General features: G+C 46.7%; 1 protein-coding gene across 1 annotated transcript in view; it reads right to left on the reverse strand.

Moving 5' to 3' along the window:
* The window catches only part of HTT (huntingtin), a 149,282-nt gene that overhangs the window by 102,122 nt on the left and 23,177 nt on the right, over positions 1-23,983 (reverse strand). The window contains exons 3-12 of the mRNA XM_047094146.1: positions 22,762-22,882; positions 17,852-17,911; positions 17,378-17,457; positions 15,664-15,802; positions 13,046-13,187; positions 11,947-12,125; positions 6,428-6,629; positions 5,225-5,272; positions 2,733-2,813; positions 1,017-1,378 (exon numbers count right to left, since the gene is read on the reverse strand). Coding sequence (XP_046950102.1) covers positions 1,017-1,378; positions 2,733-2,813; positions 5,225-5,272; positions 6,428-6,629; positions 11,947-12,125; positions 13,046-13,187; positions 15,664-15,802; positions 17,378-17,457; positions 17,852-17,911; positions 22,762-22,882 — 1,414 coding nt within the window. The remainder of the gene's footprint in view (positions 1-1,016; positions 1,379-2,732; positions 2,814-5,224; positions 5,273-6,427; positions 6,630-11,946; positions 12,126-13,045; positions 13,188-15,663; positions 15,803-17,377; positions 17,458-17,851; positions 17,912-22,761; positions 22,883-23,983) is intronic.

Here is a 23,983-nt window from a genome sequence, read left to right on the forward strand (position 1 = left end):
TCACTCCCATTTCTAACAAATTCACCAGAAATCATCCACTGTGAAGAGGCAAGATACCCATGGAAACGGGTGCAATAAACACACACCAGAATCTCCCCCCGCCCCACCCACTTAACACACTGCTCCTGACCCAGCACTCTCCCCGACCTTCCCCTCCCTGCATACTGGTCAGAACCTGCTCATGCTTTTCTTACCCACTGGTCCAGTTATTTGTCCTCCGGGGCCAGGTTTTCTAGTTAAAACCCTAACCGGGAGTGAGCTCCCTTCTCTACCCAAGTAACTTAATCTGCACGGCCATCAGAAATCCCATGCACACGACAACTCGACAACTGCTCAGTAGGGACAGGCGACTGTTTTATCTCCTGATTTGTCATTCAATGCTTCCGCATTTATCCAAGCTAAAAAAAAAAGTTCTTAATAAAACCTATGAACTAGTAACAGAACACTTAATAGTACAAATTGCTTAAAAAAAAATGGGGTGTCAAACTCAGTCTAAACTTTTCCTGAACTTTTTGATGAGACCATCCCCGAAGGGTTTCTTGTCCACTAGCTCAGAGATCAGAAGTACTTAAATCCATGCTCTATAAGATGGGATATGTTGTAAGAGGTTTTGAAAAGCCAAAAAATATTAAAATAATGCACAGCATTAATGTTTTTAATTACAATGCATTAAGACCACAGATCTATTACCAACAGGGTCCTTATGGATTTCTTAAATAATGATTTGATCTGTGCCCAACAAGTTCTTACAGAATGTAAAATGCAGTTTTAGCAACATTCATATCATCAACTAACCTAATTTCTGACCTCCGTGTTCAACACAAATGCCATTCAGCCATTTCCTTCAGTGAGGTTCTCAGGTGGGTTTGAACTCTCCATTAACGACCTAAGCTGCTGACCTCTGCACTCTCACTAGTGAGTCACATGGGGAGAGGGAAATAGGCAGGAGGGTCTGGGTCTGGGCCTCCAGGCGAGGCCTCTCTGCAGAAACCGGGGCACCCTCTGCACCCACTTACGATTTCAGAACTGTCTGAAGGAGTCACAGCCGAATCGGGCCCTTCGGTGGTGGTCTGGGAACTGTCACTGACTGGGGAGGAGGCCTGGGTGCCATCGTTCAGGTCTATGGCTGGGTCAGACGGGACAGCACTGATCTGGCTAGAGCTGTGGCTCAGGATGTCCTCCTCATCCCCGTCGGTGGCAGCGCTCGCCAAGTCACAGCCGGTCAGATCCACCGAGTCCGGCTGCAGCGTGTGCTGTGAGCGGGGCTGCTCGGTGATGATGTCGTGCCCCACGGAGTCGGCAGTTGAACCGGCGGAGCCAGGAGTGGAGACTCCAGAAGAGGCCGCCAGCTCACCACCAATCTCACCCTTGACTGAGGCTGAAGACAAAGAAACACTCATTCCTCAAAGGGCCAGGAAAAACGTTCAACAGGGACGTTGAAATCAAATGTTCACAAAATACCCCCAAATTCACTGTCACCAAATGTTTCAACTGCAAAAAATCGTGAAATACCATGAAAATGTGAACTAGTATATTTCAAAAGCAAGACAACAGTGCGTTCTTCAAACATGACTAACATTGTGTTTCACTGTATTCTTGACTTACCTTTTTTTACTCTCTTACCAGGTCATATTAATAAAACAAGGATTCTCAGCAGATAGTTTTAAATGCTGTCAATATTCTGAAGTGGGATTTCACTGTAAAACCTGAAGCACGCTCAGTAACATAACCACTTCAAGTCCTTGAGCAACAGCTCCAGCCAGGGCTTGGAGCCACACATAAAGCTTTCTGTGATTCACAGGCGGCCTGGCCTGGGATGCGAGGCGGGGCGTCTGCGCACTCTCAGCCAGCGGGGCTCGGAAACGACAGAAAGTCACCGTCTCTGTGAGGTGGGCTTTCCTTCTCCCCAGACCCTGCTCCAGACCGCTAAGCCAGTCCTACCCTCCTGTCCGGCCAATGCGCAGAGCATTTTCCTAGCTTTTTTTTAAAATTCCCACTAAAAAGACACACACACACCACATAAAATTCACTACAAGAAGATCTACGCCAAGCTGTTACCAGGGGTCATTCCTGGAGGCCCCAAGGGCCAGTGAGCCCTTGAGCTCAACAATACTGCAGACGGCTGTAATTTTGTTTTGTTTTTGTAACTAAAAAAAAAAAAATCTATCTCTATTTTGTACAAGTGAATAGATAAATAATCACCACTGGAATTTTTCAGATTTTCCTTCCCAAATACCTTAGCCTTATTTCAGCTGTCTAAAAATAATCTTTTGGATAGGACTGTACAATCCAAACCACTCTCATTTAATCCAGTTATTAGTATCTTAAGCAACACTTATCACTCATAAAGTGAATAAAGAATCTGTAAGAAATGTAAATTTCTTTCAAGTTAAACTATCCACAATTTTAATCCCATTTTACCCTCACAATCCCTGTAATTCATGAGACACTTACCTACCATCCCCTACTACATAAGAAGACTTATGCTCAGGGAGCATAAACCTAATTTTAAAAGAGCCTAAACCAAGGAAAATAGCAAGTATTTGATGCAAGAAAACACACAGACACGTTTCAAAGTAAATGTTCGAAAAGAAGCATGGGTTAGCCACCATTCGAGCGAGCTGGCTTCACCGCTACCCCTCAGGAGGGGCAGGACAGGGGTAGGGAAGGTGCAGGGAAGGGGCCAGTAGAGAGGAGGGAGGGGAGCACCACTGCCCCTCCCTCAGAGCTACCTGCGAAGGCGGGGCTGCTGCCCTCCGACCTGGACTCGGAGTCATCCTCCAAGGCTGCTGCGTCTCCGAAGAGCACTTTCCCTAGGAAATGATGTAGCAAGAGTCCTTAAGCTTGCTACACGAAGGACTTTAAAAATCAAACAGATGCACATTCTAAGCGGCAAATCATAAGCATATTTAGTTCACTCTCTCATATAAGAGTATATGAAATATATTTTTAAATAAAAGTATTTTTATACGTCTAGTGTGCTAAACACAAAGAAGCCACAATATGATATTTAGATATTATTAAAATCAATAAACCTACATGGAACAAAGTTAAAAGCAATGATTCTCAAACTATAACACCAAATATTTTAATAATTAATAAGTATTTACTGACTTAGACCTGGTTTTTTTAATAATTTATATTATTATTTAATCTTGAAGATTGTTAGCTATGGCTGGAACCAATTCTGTTGGCAACCAGAGCACATATGTAACTACCATGCACCCGAAACTAGCATAGTGCTACGTGGTAACCAGCTAGAATTAAAATAAAAACTTAAAAACAAAAAGGTTCAAAAACAAAACAGAAAGACCCTGAAGGTCTTTCCTGTTCTCTTTTCTCTTTTCCTATTCTCCTGTTCTGTTCTCTTTTAAGTTGCCAGACTCTGTGGCTGACAATCAGAACTTGATCTGGGAGGATGGGATATGGTTCATCTTCTGCACAGTCCTAAAAACACATTTATCAGTTCTTGGTTTCCAAATTATGTCAATTTATAGCATATTAGTAGGAAAAAAGAAAAAAGCCGTAACGATTTAATTGGACTAATTAAATCATTATGGTTACATTACACAGAGGTCATTAGATGACACTATAGAAGTCATTATTGGCAATTTCTGACTTCTAACTTCACTACTCTTCAAGAAATAGGCCCTAGGTGTGATAACGTCCAGAAATCTATACAGATATGACATTAAAGGGGGAAAAAAGGCAAAGAAAAAGCAAAGGATACCCAAACTCTAGATAAAATTAACATGGCAACTTGATTAATCTACTAATAGAGTCCTTTATTACAGAGCAAGTGGTTTACCTTGAGGAAGCAAATTAAAATTCCACCCTGTGCACTTGGGTGTTAATGAGGGCAGTCGCTGTCTTTGGAATCAGGGGTTTGCCACTCTGACCCAAAGAGCCCACCTCAAAGGGTGCAAGGTCAAGGCTGCTGCACCCCCGCCCTGCCATCCTACATTCAACATCCACTCTGCTTCTGTCTCCCACAGATTTGCAGATCTCACTTGAAAAAAAAGGATTCTGCAACTATATCAAAAAAGCTTAAAAACCACAGGTTCCCCATGAAAAAGGAAAACAAACAAAACAAAACAAAATCGTAGAAAAACAAAAAAGATATTGAGGACACAACAACCTTCTGGCCAGAAGGAAACAACTCATCTCAGTGGTGGGAGCAGCCACCTGTGTCTTCTTCACAGGGAAGGTGACTAAGCAATAAGGCAAGTCTCAGAGCAACTTAGCCACCTGCCTGAAAAGTCCCTTTCCCGGAAGCCTCGTGGCCTTCAAACAATCTCGGTATTTCACCACAATCCCAAACCTGATCAAGTATGCCACTATCATGGCCCAAATATTATTGATTCTAAGTTCTAGGAAATGTTTACTTAATCCAGTCAAGGTAGAATATTATTCCTGTTGAGATCCCATTCGATACTGCAAACAGTATTAGGCATTAGGCTCTCAAACACTCAAAAAATATATGTTGTATACCAATTATACCTCAATAAATTGTAAAAAAAAAGATTAGTCTTTTAAGATTTCGAAACAGAAAATGGCAGCAATTCTTTCCTATGGAGATCCAGACCAGAAAATAAAATACTTGGTGTCGTAAAGTGTTAATGTGCACCAAAACTATCACACTATAGATCCAAAACACTGTGATTTAATAGAAACAAATTGCATCAGAACGTTCCAGCATGTACAAAGCTAAATAGGGTTGAAAAATGATAATCAGGCCCAAATTAACCAAATAATTAGGCAGACATCATTCCTGACTAATACTAAACAAAATTCACAGAAAAGGAAGTTAGTTTTATAAAACGTAACACAGACTCTATGAAGGAGTAGGCAAACCAGGACAGGCCCCTTTCTGTGAATAAAGCTTTGCTGAGCACAGGCCACGGCTACGGGCTACGGCTGCCTCCTGCCCCAAGGCAGAGCTGAACCGATTAGAGACAGGAAGGCCCACCAGAGGCCCTTTACAGGAAAAGTTTGCTGACCCCTGACCTAAAGCATTAGAAATTTATGACACAACGATTCTGATATACAAGCAATTTTCCAAGGCCACCCTACAGAACCATTCAGGCCCAGTTATGAGATTCCAGCAACGTTTATAAATACAATCACTCTGCTGAGAAGAGACACAGGCACAGTCGAAGGCATTACAGAAATACAGAAAAAGCAGTGAGACCCAACATAAGACTCTGAGTTCTGAAATAATCACCTTTTTGTTTTCTTGAAAGGACAGGGCTGCATGAAGAACCCCCTCCGGCTGTAAATCACAGAAAATGACAGATGAAAGTAAGGTGACAAGCTGTTAAAATCCAGAAGGAATTTGAAAATCTTCAAAAAGCTTGATTCAGTTTTAAAACTAGAGAATGTACGAACATATTTCCACAGGCAGTGCTGAAGCACAACGCTTTAATTTTGACACATGAAAATTGTATCAACGTTCAAATACACAGATCTAAAGATGGGCCCTAAAATACCAAAGAAGCTCAAATAAAGTGCATTTAAAAAGTCAAATGAAAGACATTAGAAATCTCAGATTATCTGGTCAATTAATAATCAAATATAAATTTTCATTGGAAACAACCATTAGAAATTAGTATTTCCGGCAAGTGTTTTCGTAAGGTGTGCATTCCACAGAGGAAAGGATTCTTCAGTACACAGGGCCGTGAACAGGCACATTCTCATTTTCTGCTCATGGTTCAGGCAAACATTTATGTTCGAACGAGGCAGCAATTAGGCCTCCAGTCACACCCTCTCGGCTGTCAACGCCGTGAGCAAAGGCCGTGCCACACACGCGCTGCGCTACATCGACCACACGCCGCCGGGCCCAGGTGAAGCCTGGAGTCAGCAAAAGCCACAGGAGCCTCCTCTGTGCCAGATCCAGTGCTAGAGGCCACGCTTCGGGGATCCCCATCTACTCCAGCTCCCACGGGCAACTCCAGGTCAGACAGGGCCCACCGGGGCTGGAGGAAAACCAGCGGTCAGTCTGCAGGGCAGCACCGTGCAGGGATTAGGGCCCCGTCCCCAAAGGCTTAAAGAAGAGTGGTGGGGGAGGGGGGGCAGAGGAAGGGGTTTCCTAACGTCTGCCCTCAAGGGCAGAAAGGAACTCTAAAGGCCCTACAAAGACTTGAAGATCCCATCTCGGGCCGCGACACGCGGGTCCTGGAAACACTTTCCCTACAGTTTTCGTTTCACGACAGATGAGATGGCATGTGGAGGCAGCCGGGTCAGAGTCGAGAAGCCGGCCTTAGACGCAGGCCTCGTTCTGTCACCTGACCTCTCCACACTTCCGTCTTCCTGTCTACAGCTTAGGCTTCCGAGGGACCGAAGGGCGCCCCGCTCGGCACAGGGCGGGCCGGCCGCCCGTCCGGTGAGGGAAGCCGGGCGTCGCGGGGACGACCGCCGGAGAACATACCTAGGAGCTCCGCGATGCTGCCGCTGCGGCTCCGGCCGCCGGGCCCATACTGCACGCCGCTCCGCTGCCCGCCGCCCGGCGCGGTCAAGGCCTGCAGGAGCTCGGGCGGGGGCGTCCTGAAGAGCTGTTGCAGGAGCTCCAGCGCCCCAGTCACGGCGTTGTGGTCTTGGTGCTGAGTGTAATGCAAGGTCAGTTCGTAAACCTGGAAACACAGGGACGAGTGTCATCAGCATGGTCTCTAAAATGTGTCGTAGGGTTCGCTGCTTTTGAGTCTTATGTTAGCAAATTTGTGCCTTAATTTCTCCCCCTAGAAACGTCTCCATCACGTCTACCAACGTGGTCACGGCTTCCGTGCTGTGTTCTAAATTCCTGGCACGTTGTCCATGGTCAGATTAACTCCTTACAAAAATGAGGCACTTCCACAAGTGCCACACAGGCTAATGAAGACCTGCCTCTGCCCAACCAGCGAGCAGGAAGGGAGAAGAAAGCTCCCGTCCGTGGCAACTGCAGCTGGTCTCACAATCAATGCAAGAGGCACTGTCCTGAGCACCACGGAAAAAAAGTTTCCAAACCTTGTTTTTAATGTCTATTCATTTACTTTTGAGAGAGACAGAAAGAGAGAGTGCGCGCACAAGCTGGGGAGGAGCAGAACGAGAGGGAGACACAGGATCTGAAGCAGGCTGCAAGCTCCAGGCTACGGGCTGTCAGCACAGAGCCCGATGCGGGGCTCGAACCCACCAACTTCTAGGTCATGACCTGTACTGAAGTTGGATGCTTAACCGACTGAGCCACCGACCACCCCAGGAGTTTCATTTTAAAAGCATCGCATCCAATTTTCCTAGTGCTCTTAATACTATATTACATTATATGAACACACTGCACTCTGTTACCTTTATTTCTTTTTTAATTTTAATTTAATTTTATTTTTTTCAGTAACCTCTACACCCAACGTGGGGCTCAAACTCATGACCCCAAGATCAAGAGTCACATGCTCTTCCGACTAAGCCAGCCGGGTGCCGCTCTCTTTCCCTTTAATTAGAATTGCCGGACAAAATACTAAGCACCCTGTCAAATTTGAATCTTAGATGAATAATTTTGCAGCATAACTATGTCCTGTGCAATTTCAGGCATGCTTACACCACAAAATTATTTACGATTTCTCTGCAATTCAAATTTAACTGGCACCCTGCGTGTTTATTTGGTGAATTGGGCAGCGCTACCTTTAATATCCTAAAAGTAATACACATTAAAAAAAAAAAAACAGTACAGAGGGGATAAAACAAAAAGTAAGTATCTCAGAGGCAGCTTCTTTTAATCATTTGTGTCTAGCTCTTCTGAGGACAGCCTCTATCACCACGGGCCTCGGGTCTACAAACTACAGTCCACGGGCCAAACCTGCCCACCACCTGTTTCTGGACAGATGGGGGGTGGGGGGTGCACAGCCACATCTATCGTCCGTGGTGGCCCTCCTGCCGCGGTGGTAGAGCTGAACAGCTGGCCCTGCAGAGGAAGGTCGCTGCACCCTGCTCACGATAATCGGCTTCTACCTTGATTTCTGAAGCCATTTATTTTCGACAAACTTTCTATGTAAAATGAAGAAATAAGCACTTCACACTTCCTTTACTCATCTACCCCTCCCAAATTCTGTTAGCATCATTACTTCATAGTATTATTATTATTATTTAAAATGTTTATTTATTTTGAGATAGATAAAGACAGCACAAGCAGGGGAGGGGCAGAGAGAGGGAGAGAGAATCCCAAGCAGTCTCTGTGCTGCCAGTACAGAACCCAATGTGGGGCTCAATCCCATGAACCGTGAGATCATGACCTGAGCCGAAGTCGGACGCTTAACCGACTGAGCCACCCAGGCACCCCTCGGTACTTCATACTAAGATTTATACCATTTACATACTATGTAACACTATTTAAATCATGTGTGCTTTGCCTAGAAGTTGAGTCTAAAAATGGAATGAAGGGGTACCTGGGTGGCTCGGTCAGTTAAGCGTCCAACTCTTGATTTTGGCTCAGGTCATGATCTCACGGTTGTGAGTTCAAGCCCTGTGTCGGGCTCTGTGCTGACAGCTGGAGCCTGGAGCCTGCTTCAGATTCTGTCTCCCTCTCTCTGCCCCTCCCCCACTCATGCTCTGTCTCCCTCTCAAAAATAAATTAACGCAAATAAATATTAAAACTCCAGCATGTATCTTATCATGTGTACATACACACTATTTACTGCAAAGGCCGTTCATGTGACCGGACCCAAAAAGAAACATTTCATTTTTACTAGTGCTGTGTCACTTAAAAGAAAATGTCCCAAAGATAATAAACAGATTCTCTTTTCTCATAATCCAAGATTTGCTTAAAATTAGTTAACACTGGAATTTGCTTCGTAATTGGAGCATAACACCCTTTAATGAATCTTCCTGGTTCTCCTAGAACTGCTCTTCACTGCTCTTTCCCCTCCTTGTAAATACATACAGGCGCCTTTTTCCCGGCTTCTTAATCCTGACATTCGCTGTGGGCAGTTTCGTGGAGCTCCTCCAACCCCGTTCCCAATCTGGATGGTGTGCTGCTCACCAGTCCCTCCTACAATACTTCTACCACATTTCTGGGTTGTTAGGTCTTGGCTTATGGATTTCAGGCTTTCCTCTTTTTTTGTATCTATTCCTCATTTTGCTGGAATACACCTTCCAATAAGTTTTTCAAAAAGCATACAATGGTAAGCAAACTAAGTTCTTGCATATCTAAAAGTATCCAGGGGGCCTGGGTGGCTCGGTTAAGCGTCCAACTCTTGATTTTGGCTCAAGTCATGATCTTAAGGTTCTTAAGATCAAGCCCTGCATCAGGCTCTGATCTGACAGTATGGAGCCTGCTTGGGATTCTCTCTCTCTCTCCCTCTCTCTCTGACCCTCCCCGACTCCTGCGTGAGCTTTCTCTATCAAAATAAACAAATTTTAAATAAAAAAATTTTTTAAAGTATCTATATTTTGCCCACACTTACTTTACAGTTTATAATTTAGCCAGGCTCAGGATTACTTTAAGTTCTATTTAAATATGCTGTAGTTAGCTAAATTACATTGGCAGAGTTGAACTTCTTACTCAAAACAATTTAAGTCAGAATGGTTATCAGCCAAAAGAAAATGGATTAAAATATGATTTAGAGATAATCGTGTCTTGCATGCTCATTCAGTGCTGTGCAGTGTCATTTGCTCACTTTGGAGAAAAGTCACCATTAAGAAAATGAGTACTTAAGCACCGCACCCCATACCCTTCACTCGGTCCTCCCAGGATTACTGCTGCCCCAGTCTGACGTAGTTTCCAACATCCCTCTAGCCTCACACGACTTTCACCAGCGCCCCTGCTAATCGGCGAGGAGCCCTGAGACCTCGTGGGACCCACATCGGTTCCCATCTGCACACGCATGCTCACTCCTTGGACTTGGCAAAGGCTGTAGTCTCTGCCTATAAACTTCTCCCACCTCCGGGCGTCTGGTCAAATCCTACCCACCATCAGCATCAGCTCTTAACCAAGCCTCTAGGGCACGCCTCCCTGACCTTGGTCATGCAGGGGCCTCCTCACTTGTGCTTCCGCAGCACCCCGAACCCACTGCCTCACCACGCCGTCTAGTGGTTATTGGCTTGCTTCTCCCAGTAGACTAATGATCTCCAACGTTTCTTGACCAAGCAGCATTTCTTTAAACATCAGAAAAAAATTCTGAGTATGGAACTGCAGTACTTACGTATTTATTTTAAAATATTATACGAGTACTACAGAGCTCAGATACCATGCACATCATAAAATGTGTACTGAATCTGACAAGACTCTAGCTGGTTATCAATTTATAGGAAATACAGAAAACAAATATGTTCACTTACAAAATTGTAAGCAATCAGACTGCCAGGACTGCCACCGGACAATCTGTCCCTTCAACAAATGGACTCACGATGGAAGTGACCATCAGACCAAAGAGAGTCACGGTCCTTGTCAGCCAATCTCACTTGCATACTGATTCCAAAAGAATAAAGTAAACAACTGACAGGATGAGTGGATAATTGATGTTAAGGAAATGTTCTTTTCTTTTTAGGTGTGACCATGGCATTGTCATCAAGTTGTAAAAACAAAGAAGGATACGAACTGGTATACTTCAAGGTACAATGATTGGAATTTGCTTCAAAATAATGCAAAAAAAGGGATAATGAGAGAACCAGAATTGACCCGAGTTTATAATTATTAACACAGGCGATAATTACTAAAGGCTATTCCACCTGTGTTTGTATGTCTGGAAATCACCATAATAAAACGTAAAACAAGCAAGATAAGAATGAAATAACCATTTTTTAAATGTATTATTACCTCTAGAAAACCTGTTTTACTCACTAAAACATTCAGTAATGGTTTTTTGAGAGGGCAATATGTAATCGTCATACCTCCTGAGAACATCATTACTGATATTCTATAAAACAGCAGAAGGGCGGCTGGTTGGAGTGAACTGTCAGACCCCAAACTTTCTTAGTTCCTGCTCCTTCTCAGTTATTTTTCATTAACCAGCACTCCCAGGGCCTTACCATGCACCAGGAAATATTCTAAACACTTTACAAATATTACCTAACTCAATGCCTAAATCATTAAAGCATTACCTTCGAGTCATCAATTCTATGCAAGAATTATTTTAAGCCACTTAAAATTTTGTACCCTACAAAGTTTAGGTAAGGGACACAACTCATAAGTCCACTTGGCCCAAATAAATACCTATGAACTACAACGTCATCGATATGTGGAAAGCAGAAAACAGAACCAAGGCACCCGTCTCAAGACCCCGGGTTGTATGCCTCGACTCCTATATACACCATTTGACCATGTGACTTACAGGAAAGGTAAGGGCTTCAGTAGCATCCAGTACACGAAATATGGTGAAAACCCTAACATGTTAAGCCAAGCTTATGAAATTGCTTGAAACGCAGCCACACTCAAGGTTAACAAAATAACCTGGATGAGCACACCACAAAGAATGAAGTCAACTGCTGAAGTCAGCTGCTGATCACATCGTATCAGAAGGTATACAGGGTTTCTCTACACTGCAAAGAGAAGTCTTAACATATTGTTCCTATGCCCCAGGGGACCATGTTCCCAACTCCCCGGGTAGAGAGACCAGTACACCAGACCACGGGTCCCGGGGCAGAGACCACACCGCAAGAGCTCACCACTGCATCCCCAGCACCTGCCCTAGTGCCAAGCACACAGTGGATGCTCAGTAAATACTTACTGTACGAATGAGCACATTTCATGAGTCCTGGCTTTACAAACAGGGTACGGCATTCTCGGTAGCCTCATGAGAGATTACCTTCATGCAGGGAATGTGCCATACAGAGGTCACACAGCTAGGGGTCGTGACCTAGGATCGGAATCAGGTGGCCCAGCTGCAGAGACTATTAATCCTCGGCTCTGCCATTTCTCTTGCAAATTATTTGATTCTCTGAATGTCATTTATATACGGGCACTAGAGTGCGCCACGTGGCTCCTACCTGGATGAGCTGCTCAGTTGAGGGACAGACTTCCATTTCTTTCCGTGTCACCCCAAAGCTGCCTTTCAGGCTCGTGTCCTTGACCTGCTGCTGCAGCAAGGGCACCAAATACCTCAACGTGAGCAGCACTCCGAGAATCAGGAGGGTAGAGTGTTCGTCCTCAACAGGAACCAGCAAGCCTAGAAAGGCAGCAGTAAGATTTCTTATCATCATCTGCTTGGAGATTCACAGCTTCACTTGTTTAAAAGAAGAGATCCACAGGAGAACCGTATTACGAGGTTGGCAGTGAGGAATCAAGATGGACAAACACTACTGTGGAAAAATACACAGGTATCTCATCTTCAGGCCAAAATCCGGGAGTGGCTTTAAGGGAGCAGCTTTACATCCTGGGCTGGGCGAGGCCCGTTAGAGTGAGTCTGGCTGCATCTGAAAGGCAGGAAGTTCTTTCATATCAAATGTCCACACGGCCCCCTCAGCGCTGGCTAGCGTTGATTTCCACAACCACCCCAAGTACAGGAGAAACAGGGAGCAGACCCACGCCTGCACGGGGAGCCTGCGAGAGGCCTCAGGGACTCACTATGCTCCTTGCTGGCACATACAGTGTGCAGTCTGCGGCACGAGGGCCAGGCCAGGTGCGCGGGGTGGCACGCTGCCTCACAGCCACTGCCCTGCGAGCTGTCCTGGGCACAGAGAAGGGGCCCTTTCCTAGTCATCACAAAGGCCCGACGTGGGCTCATGGCAGCCTCCCCATAGTTCCCATTCAGTGGTCAGCCGGTGCCAAAGGGCCTGGGCTGGGAGATGAGGGGTGCCCGATTTTAAAGAATTTAAAAGCTCTGTCTCAGGGGGAGCCTGGGTGGCTTAGTTGGTTGAATGTCCAACTCCTGGTTTGGTTTGAGAGTCGTGGCATCCAGTCCTGCACGAGGCTCTGCGATGAGTGTGGAACCTGCTTAAGATTCTCCCTCCCTGTCCCTCAGCCCCTCCCACTGCACACACGCTCTAATTAAAAAAAAAAAAAAGGAAAAAAAAAAAGCTCTGTGTCAGGCAAATGCGAGAGACTGTGCCACACGGTGGGGAAAATCCCAACCACGCTGCATCTTACCCAGGAGCACGTTCAGTAGCCAGCTATAGAAGTACTGCGTCCTTCTGGAGTGCTGGCAGATGGTCACTGCTGAGCCAGCTGCAGTACGCCGAATGGTAGGCGAGCTTGACTTCAGATTCGCTATGAAAGCCTTCAATAGAACCTAGGGAAACACAAATCAAGTAGATAAAAGACCAAACTCCTATGAAGCTTATCATTTTATTTCAGAAAACGTACTCCAAATTCTCACAGAGTGTGTGTTGTAAACAAATGGACTTTCCTGTAGCATCCCACATTCGGGACATTCCAGAGCGGTCTGCAAACATGCAGTCTACTTACTTCCCTATAAACTGTAAGTAGGGACCTTGTTCAGGACGTACGTCCTGTACCCAAGAGTGAACACCTGAGCTTCTGGAAAAGGTGTGCCCACGGCATTTGGGTACAGGGTCAGCAAATGACACTGGAAAATAAAGGCAATAAAAAACAACAACGACAACAACAACGAAAATGAAAATGACAAAGTCAAGGAGAAGAGAGTAGTCACCAACTAGAGCCACGTCCTAGCCTGAGGGACGGCTTGCAGTTGTGCTGCTAGTGTCACCGGGAGGTGCTTCCTGGCCTGCAACACCCGCGAACAAGCTGGAATGCAGCAGCAAAGTGCCCGCGGGTGTTTCCTAAGGAGCAGGAGAAGACGCCTTGGTCTCTGAAGCAACAGGCTGACCCAAAGGAGATGGTGCTAGAGTAACAATGGTGGCCATGTAAGTCTTAACAAAAATATCCAAAAAAGGCGTGATCACCTACTTTCACGAGTTTGGAAACTATCTTATGTAAGAACCAGGTGACAATTAAAAGCACAACAAAGAGTTACAGCTAATAAACCAAAAAAGATAAAATGTCATCCTAAAAATACTCGACCCCGAAGGAAGCAGGCTCACAGAAGGAAAGCAGGCTCACCATCCCTCACCTCGGAAAGCTCACCAGGGGACAAGTCCCTGCCATACACCTGCTTCCAATCAGCTTTTTAGAGTCTCACTCAAATCTAAATGCACAAGTGCCAACGTAACAGAGAAAGACCAGAACAGAGGAAGTCAGAAGAAACAGAAGTCAAAAAAAGTTGTCAAGAAAACTGTAATCCATCCTCAGAAAGAGAAGAGTATATTCATGAAGCAGGAAGAGGATGCCAGAAAACATAATCATTCTGAACACAAGGAGCTCTTAGATATTAACGAACACAACAGAAGGATTTGAGATGGACGTCTAGAAAGTACAGAAAAAAGAAAAGGAAAACAGAAATAAGAGATGACACAAATTCCATCAAAACAAGGAAGTATGCCTAGAAAGGTAAAGGTATGGCATCCAGAAATCAGGCGCCCAAAAGGAAAGCAGCAAAAACGATTCCTAGGATGACAGCGAAGAAAAGTCTGAAGATACGACTGCACCTCAGGCCTAAAGAGCATCCAGACCAGACCGAGGCAGACAGCTGGAGAATTCTAGGTCAGAGGACTCCGGTGGAGAAAATGGACCCAATACATGGTCTGCCATGTGCAGAATTGCACTGAGACACATTTTACAAAGCTGTTGGAAAGTATGAGAAGATATCAATGGCCAAAGAATAACAAGCAAAATAAAAAAGAGGCAATTATTAACTCCCAAAAAACCAAAAAGTTCTACAAAGAAATAGAATCATAGCACGGAACATTGTTGTGACTATTACTTGGGCATGAAATGCCACACTGAATACTAATGTAACTATAGTAAGAAGATGGAAGCCAGTTAGAACTAAATTTATCACTCATTTAAAAACAAAAAAACAAACAAAAAAAACCAAGCCACCTAGCTGTATATTGCTACGATATATATGCTATATAGCATGTTATCTAGAAATGTGGATGGAAATGCCAAAAGAAACACTAACAAAGGAGTGGCCCACAAAAAGGAGGAAGTCAAGAATCCTCATGTGGCAGGGTCACAATTTCTGGTCATTAAAAATATAACACAGGGGCAGCTGGGTGGCTCAGTCGGTTGGGAGTCCGACTCCTGGTTTCGGCTCAGGTCGTGATCTCACGGTTTGTGAGTTCAAGCCCCACATCGGGCCCTGTGCTGACGGTATGGAGCCGGCCTGGGATTCTTTGTCTCCCTCATTCTCTCTCTGCCCCTCCCAGGCTCACTCTCTCGGTCTCTCTCTCAAAAATAAATAAACAAACTTAAAAAAAATTTAAACTAAATAAAACACAAATGTGAGTGTGGAGGCTGCTTATTTTGCTTGTTGGGCACAGAACAGAGGTCAAGTGGTCCCCACTGGCTGCAGGGGACCATCAGTGAGCTTTCTCCTGCCTGCACTTCTGGTACAGTCACCTCTCCCCAGCTAGGTTAAGGAGTCCACCTAATATACCAAGAACCAATCTGTTCTAGAAAACCACCTTCTGAATTTGCATCTATAAACCATCTCCTTACTTAACTCTACCCCACAATAAGAAAGCAGAAATAGAAAGAAGCTGTCTGTGTGCCTCGAAATAATTAAAAACATTTTAACTTAAATTATGAAGCACAATGTAACTCAAGACGTGCTCTCACACGATGGCCTGTCCAAAAAACCCACCAGACTCATTCACATTTGTGACTTACGGTGATAATCGTACCTTAATTTCATTGTCATTTGCAAAATTGCCAAAAGAAGCCATAATTTTAGGTACTGCTGCAGCCAAGGTCTCCTGAACAGATTCCTCGGGTCTCTTGCTTATTCGAGTCAGGCAGGGCAAAAGGTTTACCAAGTAAGGCCTGCATGTATGAAAGGAACATGAGTTATTCTTCCAGGTCTACTTTACTGAGGAAAAGAAACAATTAGTTTAGTACCTGTTAGGGAAGAGCCAGTTTTCATATGCAAAACAGTCCTTAACAGAAAGTAGACAAAAAGATCAGGGGGGCTAAATGCACACCAAGTTCCAATGTTGGGAGACGTTCATCCTTCATTTCTCTGTAATCACACAGGACTCTCACCTTGTTTGAAAAACCGTTCGTAGTAAATTATAACAGTGAAGTATTCATATTTTAAATCAGAAAATAATAAGTAACAAATAAAAGTTAAGAAATGAAACATTTTCTTGGAAAAGGAGCTTTGCAAGGAAATATTTTTAAGTGTTCAAACTAAATATGGTCTTCGAGATAAGACGTGGCCCTCCAGAGAGGAAAAGCAAACCCTGCAGGATGCAGGAGAAGGGAGTCACTGGACAGCAGAGCGGAAACCACAGGAGACCCCTCACAAACACGCGCCCAATGTGAACAGGCGCCCTCTCGTGGCGGAGAAGAGCAGGCCTACACCTGGGACTAAGGGACTATTTTGCCTGAAAAAAATAAACCAGCCACGAGGAACAAAGAAACGTGCAAAGAAGCAACATCAGGCCAATGTGCTAACAGACAGTGGCCGAGATGGTAGTCAGTGGAGGCAAGATCTCCCCGAGTAAGGAGTCCGGATTTTATCTCAACAGCTCTGGGAAATGACTTTCAGTAGAAAGTTTAAGTAAGGAAATGACATGACCCGATCACATTTTTTAAGGTCACTTGGGCTGCTGTGTGGAGAACTTGGGATGTGCTGCTTCAAAGATATAAAAAAAATTTCAAAATATGGGTAGTAAAAGAAAAAAGTTGCATAAAAAGAAATTTCCTTAGTGACGTATCTCCACAGCCACATAAGATTCTTGTTCAACTCAAAATCAGTGGGATAAATCGTGGTTTCCCACTAACAGTGAGGGTCGGGGCCCCTGCACCGGCTCCTCCGGGACGCAGCCCAGGGCCTCTGGACATCAGTCTTGCTGGTTAAGGAGAAGAAGGCACAGATGAAAACCAGGGACTTCTTTTGATTCTCAATCCACTGGGGACAGACTGTTCCCACTAGTCAAACTTTATTCAGTTTAACACTCACAGTTCGAACCCATATGAGAGACAAAGGCATATTTCTAGAGAATTCCTACGGCAAGCAATGATGAGACCGGTTCTCAACCTTCAACCACATGATGAGCATCTGCTCGGCGACGAGCACGAGCAGACACGGTCACCGGGGCCGTGCTGCCACAGAGGACACACGGGGAAGACCCCGCTATCCTGGGGGGCGTGCCTCTGTCTCTTGGGGGCGTGGGTGGACAGAAAATGAACACGCACACCGACAGTGTCCCAGAGCGCTTCTGAGAAGTGCTATGATGAGAACAGAAGCAGGAAACACCGGCCACGATGCGGAAGGCAGTGGTGGACAGCGTTAGCCGGAGCTCAGGGAAGACACTTGAGCTGAGAGGTACAGAATCCACAGGAGCTGACTCCCCACCAACGCACAGCGCTAATAGGCCAGAGCGCACCGCCTACCTGCATTTCTGAGGCCGAACCAGGTGAGCCAGCTCCGCAAACCTCCACAGGGCAGCACGCAGGCTCCGGGGGGCGCCATTCTGAGGAGGGTGGGGGGGCGGAGAGTGACACGTTACATTTCAGAGTCAGGGACACTATGCACCAAAGGGTCCTCACAGACACAAGAGCATCTGTTTATTGCTTATTTCTACGTTTTAGAGACAAGGCCACGCACAAGCGTAACCACTGCAGAAACGTCGCGGCCGAGGGGCTTCACTTACACAGATACAGAAACTAATTCCCATCTCCTCTCATAAATAATGAAATAATGAAGAGCAACCTTGCAAAGAAAAATGAAACAGTGAAGTCTGCTTTACAAAACAGCATTTCCTTCTCACATTCCCACTTATTAAATAAAAGACAAGATTTCACGTCTACCGCTCCATGCAGTGACACAGTTACCACTTCCTTCAGTAAGAGAAAACAAAAGCCTACCTTTTTGATTTCCTTATAGAGTTCAAGCTGTAACCGCGGAAGATTCGAGTCCATCAGCGCCTGCAACGGAACACAAGAGAGCTGGTCGCAGAAGGCTCATTCCACCAGCAGCCCGGAAGAAAACTAAAAGGCACTTAAAATTTCACTTCGGGGGCAAAGTAGAACAGAAGAGCAACGAAACCAAGAGCCTGCTCGTTAAGAAAGAGGCACATATATTTGGGAAGATACTGAATAAACTAGACACAGGTCATTCACTTGAATAAAAACACAGAAGCAAAAGAATTCAACTTGATCTATAATCAAGTACTACATAATACTGAGGTTAAATGGTAGATGGTTCAAATTCATTCTAACGCTCTTATATCAAACCCTTTATAGGTCTTCAGCAAGAGAAGAAAACACCTGAAAGGTTTTTCTTCATTAAAGCGCATTCTGCTAGATGAACCAACATTAGCAATGGCCTGAATGAGGTCTGTGGTGCCAGCAGGGCGGGGAGTCCACTTGGAAGATGAGAGCCCCTCGCTCAACATGGGAACACACGTCTTGGTGGGCACAGAGCCCTTGTCCTTTCCCAAGGTCCTCCCTGGACGCATGGGTGCTCCCAGCCCCATGGCTCAGAACCCACCGCCAGCGAGGAGCCTCGTGCTCCTCACAGCACATTTCTCGCCCCCATCCCTGCTCACTTAGGGGCCAAACCAAAACTAATGGCCATGAGGTCACCTTCAACCCAGTGAGAATGGCTGAGAGCCACCACCAGCTTGCCCGCACAAAGCCCATGTCAGAGAGGGCTTCTCGGGGTGGAAGGGAAGGAAAGAGTCCTGGCCCCCACTCTTGCCCCTGGGAACCCTCTCCTCTGAAACGGTACTGCCGATGGCCTGTCCACCAAGAAGACAGCAGAGACATAACCAAGCCTCAAACCAAGCTTCTCTCATGTGATACACAGCATATGATGGCTACAACCTGAGCTGGTCTGAGTAAAACTCAGGTGACTCACCTACTGGTTCGGTGAGCTTTAAAGTCAAAAGCAGAGCTCCATTTGGGGAGGTTCCAAAGTATAACAATATCTCAGAAATGTTTCTTTTAATTCTTTTTTTTAACACTTATTATTTATTTTTTGAGAGAGAGAGAGAGAGAGAACGAGCAGGGGAGGGGAAAAGAGAGAAGGAGACACAGAATCTGAAGCAGGCTCCAGGCTCTACGCTGTCAGCACAGAGCCCGATGAGGGGCTCAAACTCACAAACCGCAAGATCATGACCTGAGCAGAAGTCAGACACTTAACCAACTGAGCCACCCAGGCACCCCAATATCTCAGAAATTTTTAAATCCTAATCCTTCCATTTCAGCTTGTACTAAAAATCCTTAAATGAACACACCAAAACAGACAAACATATATTAAGGCGCTACTTGCAAATAAAACCAGAAGGTATATCCCAAGTTTTATTTCACGTTATGTTTTATAAGCTAATCTCAAATTTAGTTTGTAACAAGAGAAAACAAACCCTCAAACCCCTAATAATAGCACAGAATCAGGGTTCCCAGACCCTGGGGACAGCAATCTGACGCTTCCCTGCTCCTGAACCTTCCACTCAGCTGCCAAATCGAGCCTGTGACAGCCCGCCTCTGCCTCCTCGCTCACGCTCCCGGGGCCACCGTCCTGGCCCAGACCTCACTCTCCCAGGCCTGGACTACTCAACCTCCCACGTGGATCCTCAGTGCCCAGGTCCCTCTCCCCTCCAAGGCAGGCACACACTGTCACAAGGCTACTCTTCCAAAATAAAGCTCCCCGCCGACCACGTCGAAAATCTGAGAGCTCCTCATCCTCTACCAAATGAAGTACAAACCCTCGGAACTGGCCCTCAACACCCCCGTTCTCCGATGACACACACTGGAGCCACCCTCCTCTGAGAGCCTGCAGAGGCTTCCTGGGCCTCCTACAGGCCGCTGTGCGGCGGTCAAGAAGCCCCCCATCTCCTCACTCACCACCACCTCCAGGAAGCCTTCTCTGCCTCCCCAGACGAAGTCACCTCGAGCTCCTGCCTGCCACGAGGAGTTGCCGACGTCTCTCAGAACTTAGAGTCTGTGCCATGTACTGAACTATTTCTGTCAAAAGATGCTTCTCCACCTGAGACTGAAAGTCACAGGAGGCAGGAGCAATGCTGTTGGGCCACGCCGGGCATTTTCCTGCATAAATGAAAAGCACCACGCATCCCACTGCTTAGGCCATGCTGAGCCCGGTCCTCATGAGAAGCACAGCAATACTCAACAGAAGACCAAAGCCCAGGACGTGACTCCCGGTGACGGTGTCTGTGTTCCTGCCTTCCTGACACCGAGCCGAGGGGCCGTCCGCGGGCTCCAAGCCTGTCCTTCCTCTGCCGCAATGACAGCAAATCAAGCCAGACGTGGTCCCGTCCCAGCCTGCTGAACCTGCAGACCAGAGCATCTGGGGAGGCACGGATCTGAGTGCAGCCAAACCTCACCATGCCGACTGTAAGCAGAAAGAAGTTGAGAGAGGCTGACCTCGTCTTAACGTCCAGGGACATAAAAGGAAATCTTTGAACCTCTGCCCTGGGAGGCCTGGCACAGAGGAAATGGGACAAAAGTAGGGAGGTGGCCAGGCCTCAGGTCACGAGCCAGCGTCACAGCCGACAACCACCACACATTCACCAAGCTATTCTGTCCAGCGGCTCTTAGAAACAGGTCACTGAAAAGGACAGGCTTAAAAATGGAACAAAGCTTATGTGTCCAATGGTCAACTCAGAGCACTCTGGGGCCACACTGTCCCCTCTGCCCTCCTTAGTCTCCCTCTTGCCATGAACCAAGGCATGTGCCCTCTTTAGGTGCTATGATTCTAAGCATCAGATTTAAGAACTGAAATATCAGAAAAAGCCCAGCCTGGCCCTGCCTGCAGGAATAAAAAAAGCAAGCCAGGATATTTAGGCCTGGAGAGAAGTGAACACAACTGAAAAAGGCCATCTGCAGATACGCTGCGGGACCCCACGCACGTGTGTCGCCGACGGGTCACGCGGCACAGGGAGCAAGGGTACCTGGCCACTGGGCATATGTCGCGGTGGGAGGCGGGGTGCGAGCGAGAGCAGGGGGTGCAGGTGGAAGGGGAAGACCGGGTGGCTGCCCAGAGATGGGGGAGGGCCTCCCTAAGGCTGCTCCTGACAGAGTGAGTTGGGCGCCGTGGCTACCGAGCCCAGAGAGCATGCCAGCCAAGAGACAACACGCTCCCAGAAGGGAAGGATTCCTGAAGACCGCGGAGTCCGTGTGACAGCAGAGAGGGCAGCTGGTGCGCTCACATGCCCCTCAGTCTCCTGGGGTAAGAATGTGAGAATCTCATCATTACAAGACTACGCCTCTTGCCACCTGGAGGACCCGTGAGGGGCCAGGATGGTGCTGAGCACATCGCCTACACCACCACCTTTGACCCTCACACACATACGCAGACACACACACACACGCACTCCTGCACACCACCAAACCTTGTCTGATTCCCTTCGTAGGTGAGGAAACCGAGGCTCACAGATTTACATACGTTTCTCATAGCTGTTCAGTTGGTAGGGGACAGAGGAAAGACTCAAAAGCAGTTCTCCTTCACCCCAAAATCCACATATGCTTTACCAGCCCGGTAAAGTGCCTCCGTCTCCCTGAACGTAGCAGGAGGGGGGTGATCCTCCCCCGGAGGAAGGCTGGATCCGTGAAGGAGGAAGGAAGGATAACTGCTCGGCCAACGTAAAATGCGACCACTCTGCAGAGAAAGCCCCGGGAAAGACTCCAAAGAACGGTTTGATTTATCAAGACCCTAGCGAGACGGGAAATACTCAACTAGCCTATGTTAGCTCGGGGTCCTTGGTTCATCTGGCCAGGTGAGCATCACCGGGAAAAGAGCCTCCACGGAAAACCAAGAGACGGAGGCTCTTCTCAAAGGCTTATCTAAGTGTCACGAGTGGAACTGAAGGCAATAAGAAAAAAATAAGAAAACCAGAAAGGTCCACAAAACAAGGACCCCTGCAGGGAAGGAAACAAGGTACGTTTTTTCCTCAACCATTACCAAGAAATGGCTTTTGGAGGAAGTGTCCAGAACCGTGTCAGAGACCCATCCTCGGTGCCCACAGCCTATGGTGGGAGACTAAGTATGGACACACAATCCATAAGGCCCGTCCACAAACTCAAAGGTGGCCTAGGAGAAGTGACCGGGATGGGCTGGGGACACTAGAAGAAGGGCAGAATGAGAAAAACAAGGACAGTTTTCCATTACATTAGGAATTGTGGAAGAGGGCCTTTATCTTCAAAGGCAGCAGGGAACAGAAAAAGAAGAAGAGTAGCTTGAAGCTCTGGTGATGTTGGGCACAAAGTCGGCCTCAGGAAGCAGTGACAGAAGAAGACAGGCGTCCCCTCCCTGCTCCTCAGCTTGCCTGTAGCCCAAATGCTTTGGCATTCCGGCTCTGCCGTCCCTCCTTGGGAACTCCTTCCACCCGGTGCCACCACACCAGCCCCAGCCAGTCTGTGACAGAAGTCACATCTTTATGGGCACACAGCACTGCCTGACCCAGGTCTCCGCAGGACAGGGAAAGCAGACAAAGGAAGGGAAGCTAGAGGCACCACAGACAGACTGCATTCACCTGTCGCCTGCCCTCCCAGGGCCTTGTGGCTGCTCGAGGTTCAGCCCACACAGAAGCTGGTGTCTGTAGTGACATTTTCCCCAAGAACACCGAGCGGCTGGCAGTAGAGCCCATCTGTGACTTAGGCACACACACGGCCTTCTGAGTCAGCAGGGGCGACAGGCAGGCTGGCAACCACGCCGCGAATGAACGACGGCGGACATCCAGAGCGACTCCGCCCCTCCAAACACGGTCTGTTCTCTCGGCCACATCGCAGCTGGGAGAGCACGGCTCACAGGGGCTTACTTTTATGACTCTGTTGAGGCACTCGTCAGCCACCATCCTGACATCCGACTCTGCATCATCACTGCACAGCAGGAAGAGTTCCATAGCGATGCCCAGAAGTTTCTGAAATTCTGGAGAATTTCTAAGTTAAAAAAAAAAGAGAGAGAGAGGCTGTCACGGCCAAGAGGAGCCTAGAAGACATGACAATGAAATGCAATGAGGTATCTTGTGTCCTCTACAGGACGCTGGAACAGTAAAATGACATTACATAAAAATGAAGGTTAATAAGTACATTAACACTGATTCATCAACTGTGAAAAACATACCACAGTAACGTAAGATGCTAAGAACTGGGGTAACCGGATGTGAGGTAGAGGGGAACTCTCTATGCATCTTTACAATTTTTTTTAAGTCTAAAACTATTCTAAAATTTAAAAGCTTATTTTGGAAAAGATTGTAAGACAAATTTCATTTTTTTTAAGTTTTAGTTAAATCAACCTCAAAAAGCCACTGTTTTGTATGTATTTTGAACTCCATAAAAAAGAGGAAAGAAAGATACTGCTTCACTCCCAGACAGCCATCTGCCGCTCTCTGCCAACGGTTACTTCTACTCTTGCTGACAGTATTCTTGGAACCCTGAAAATCAGTATACCAATATGACTCTTTTACTCCTTTTTATTCTTGCTTCCAATGTGTTCCAAAGTATAACCACATTTCACCGTAAGACTACACACGATCACGGGCAGGCTGTGCTTTCTGCTGCTCTGTCCCAGTCCCGCAAAGACGGGAGTCTACGTAACGCTCGCAGATGATTTTAAAATGCTTGACTGAGACCGTCTGTCTGCGTTGTCGTGATCCATGTGGCTAAGCACAGCCGCGGCAAAGATAAGCTGGTGGGCCGTGTACTGGACTAGATTTCCCGGCACCGTGAAGTACCACCAGCCCAAACACAGCCCCTGAATAATGCCGCTATCTTTGAAGACTCAAACTCCGACTGTTTCCCGGTCTCCCCCTAGAGTCCTTGGAGATGGAGGTCCTCTCCCCCTTTCTCACTTCATCGTGGTTCCTACCAACGGTCAGGACCACGAGCCTAAGAGAAACCAGGGGACCATCTTAACGGCCGACAAATACAGGCAAGAAACAAAACATGCCACCCAGCGCGACTTCAGACCTCATCTGTGGGGAACACAGCTGTGAAAAAAGGGCTCAGCAGGAAAGGCCTCCGGACACGGACACGGCCGCT

The sequence above is a fragment of the Lynx rufus genome, unplaced genomic scaffold (genome assembly GCF_022079265.1).
Source record: "Lynx rufus isolate CCGP_SWC_20201006 ecotype Redwood Valley unplaced genomic scaffold, mLynRuf1.p SCAF_38, whole genome shotgun sequence".
NCBI lineage: Eukaryota > Metazoa > Chordata > Mammalia > Carnivora > Felidae > Lynx > Lynx rufus.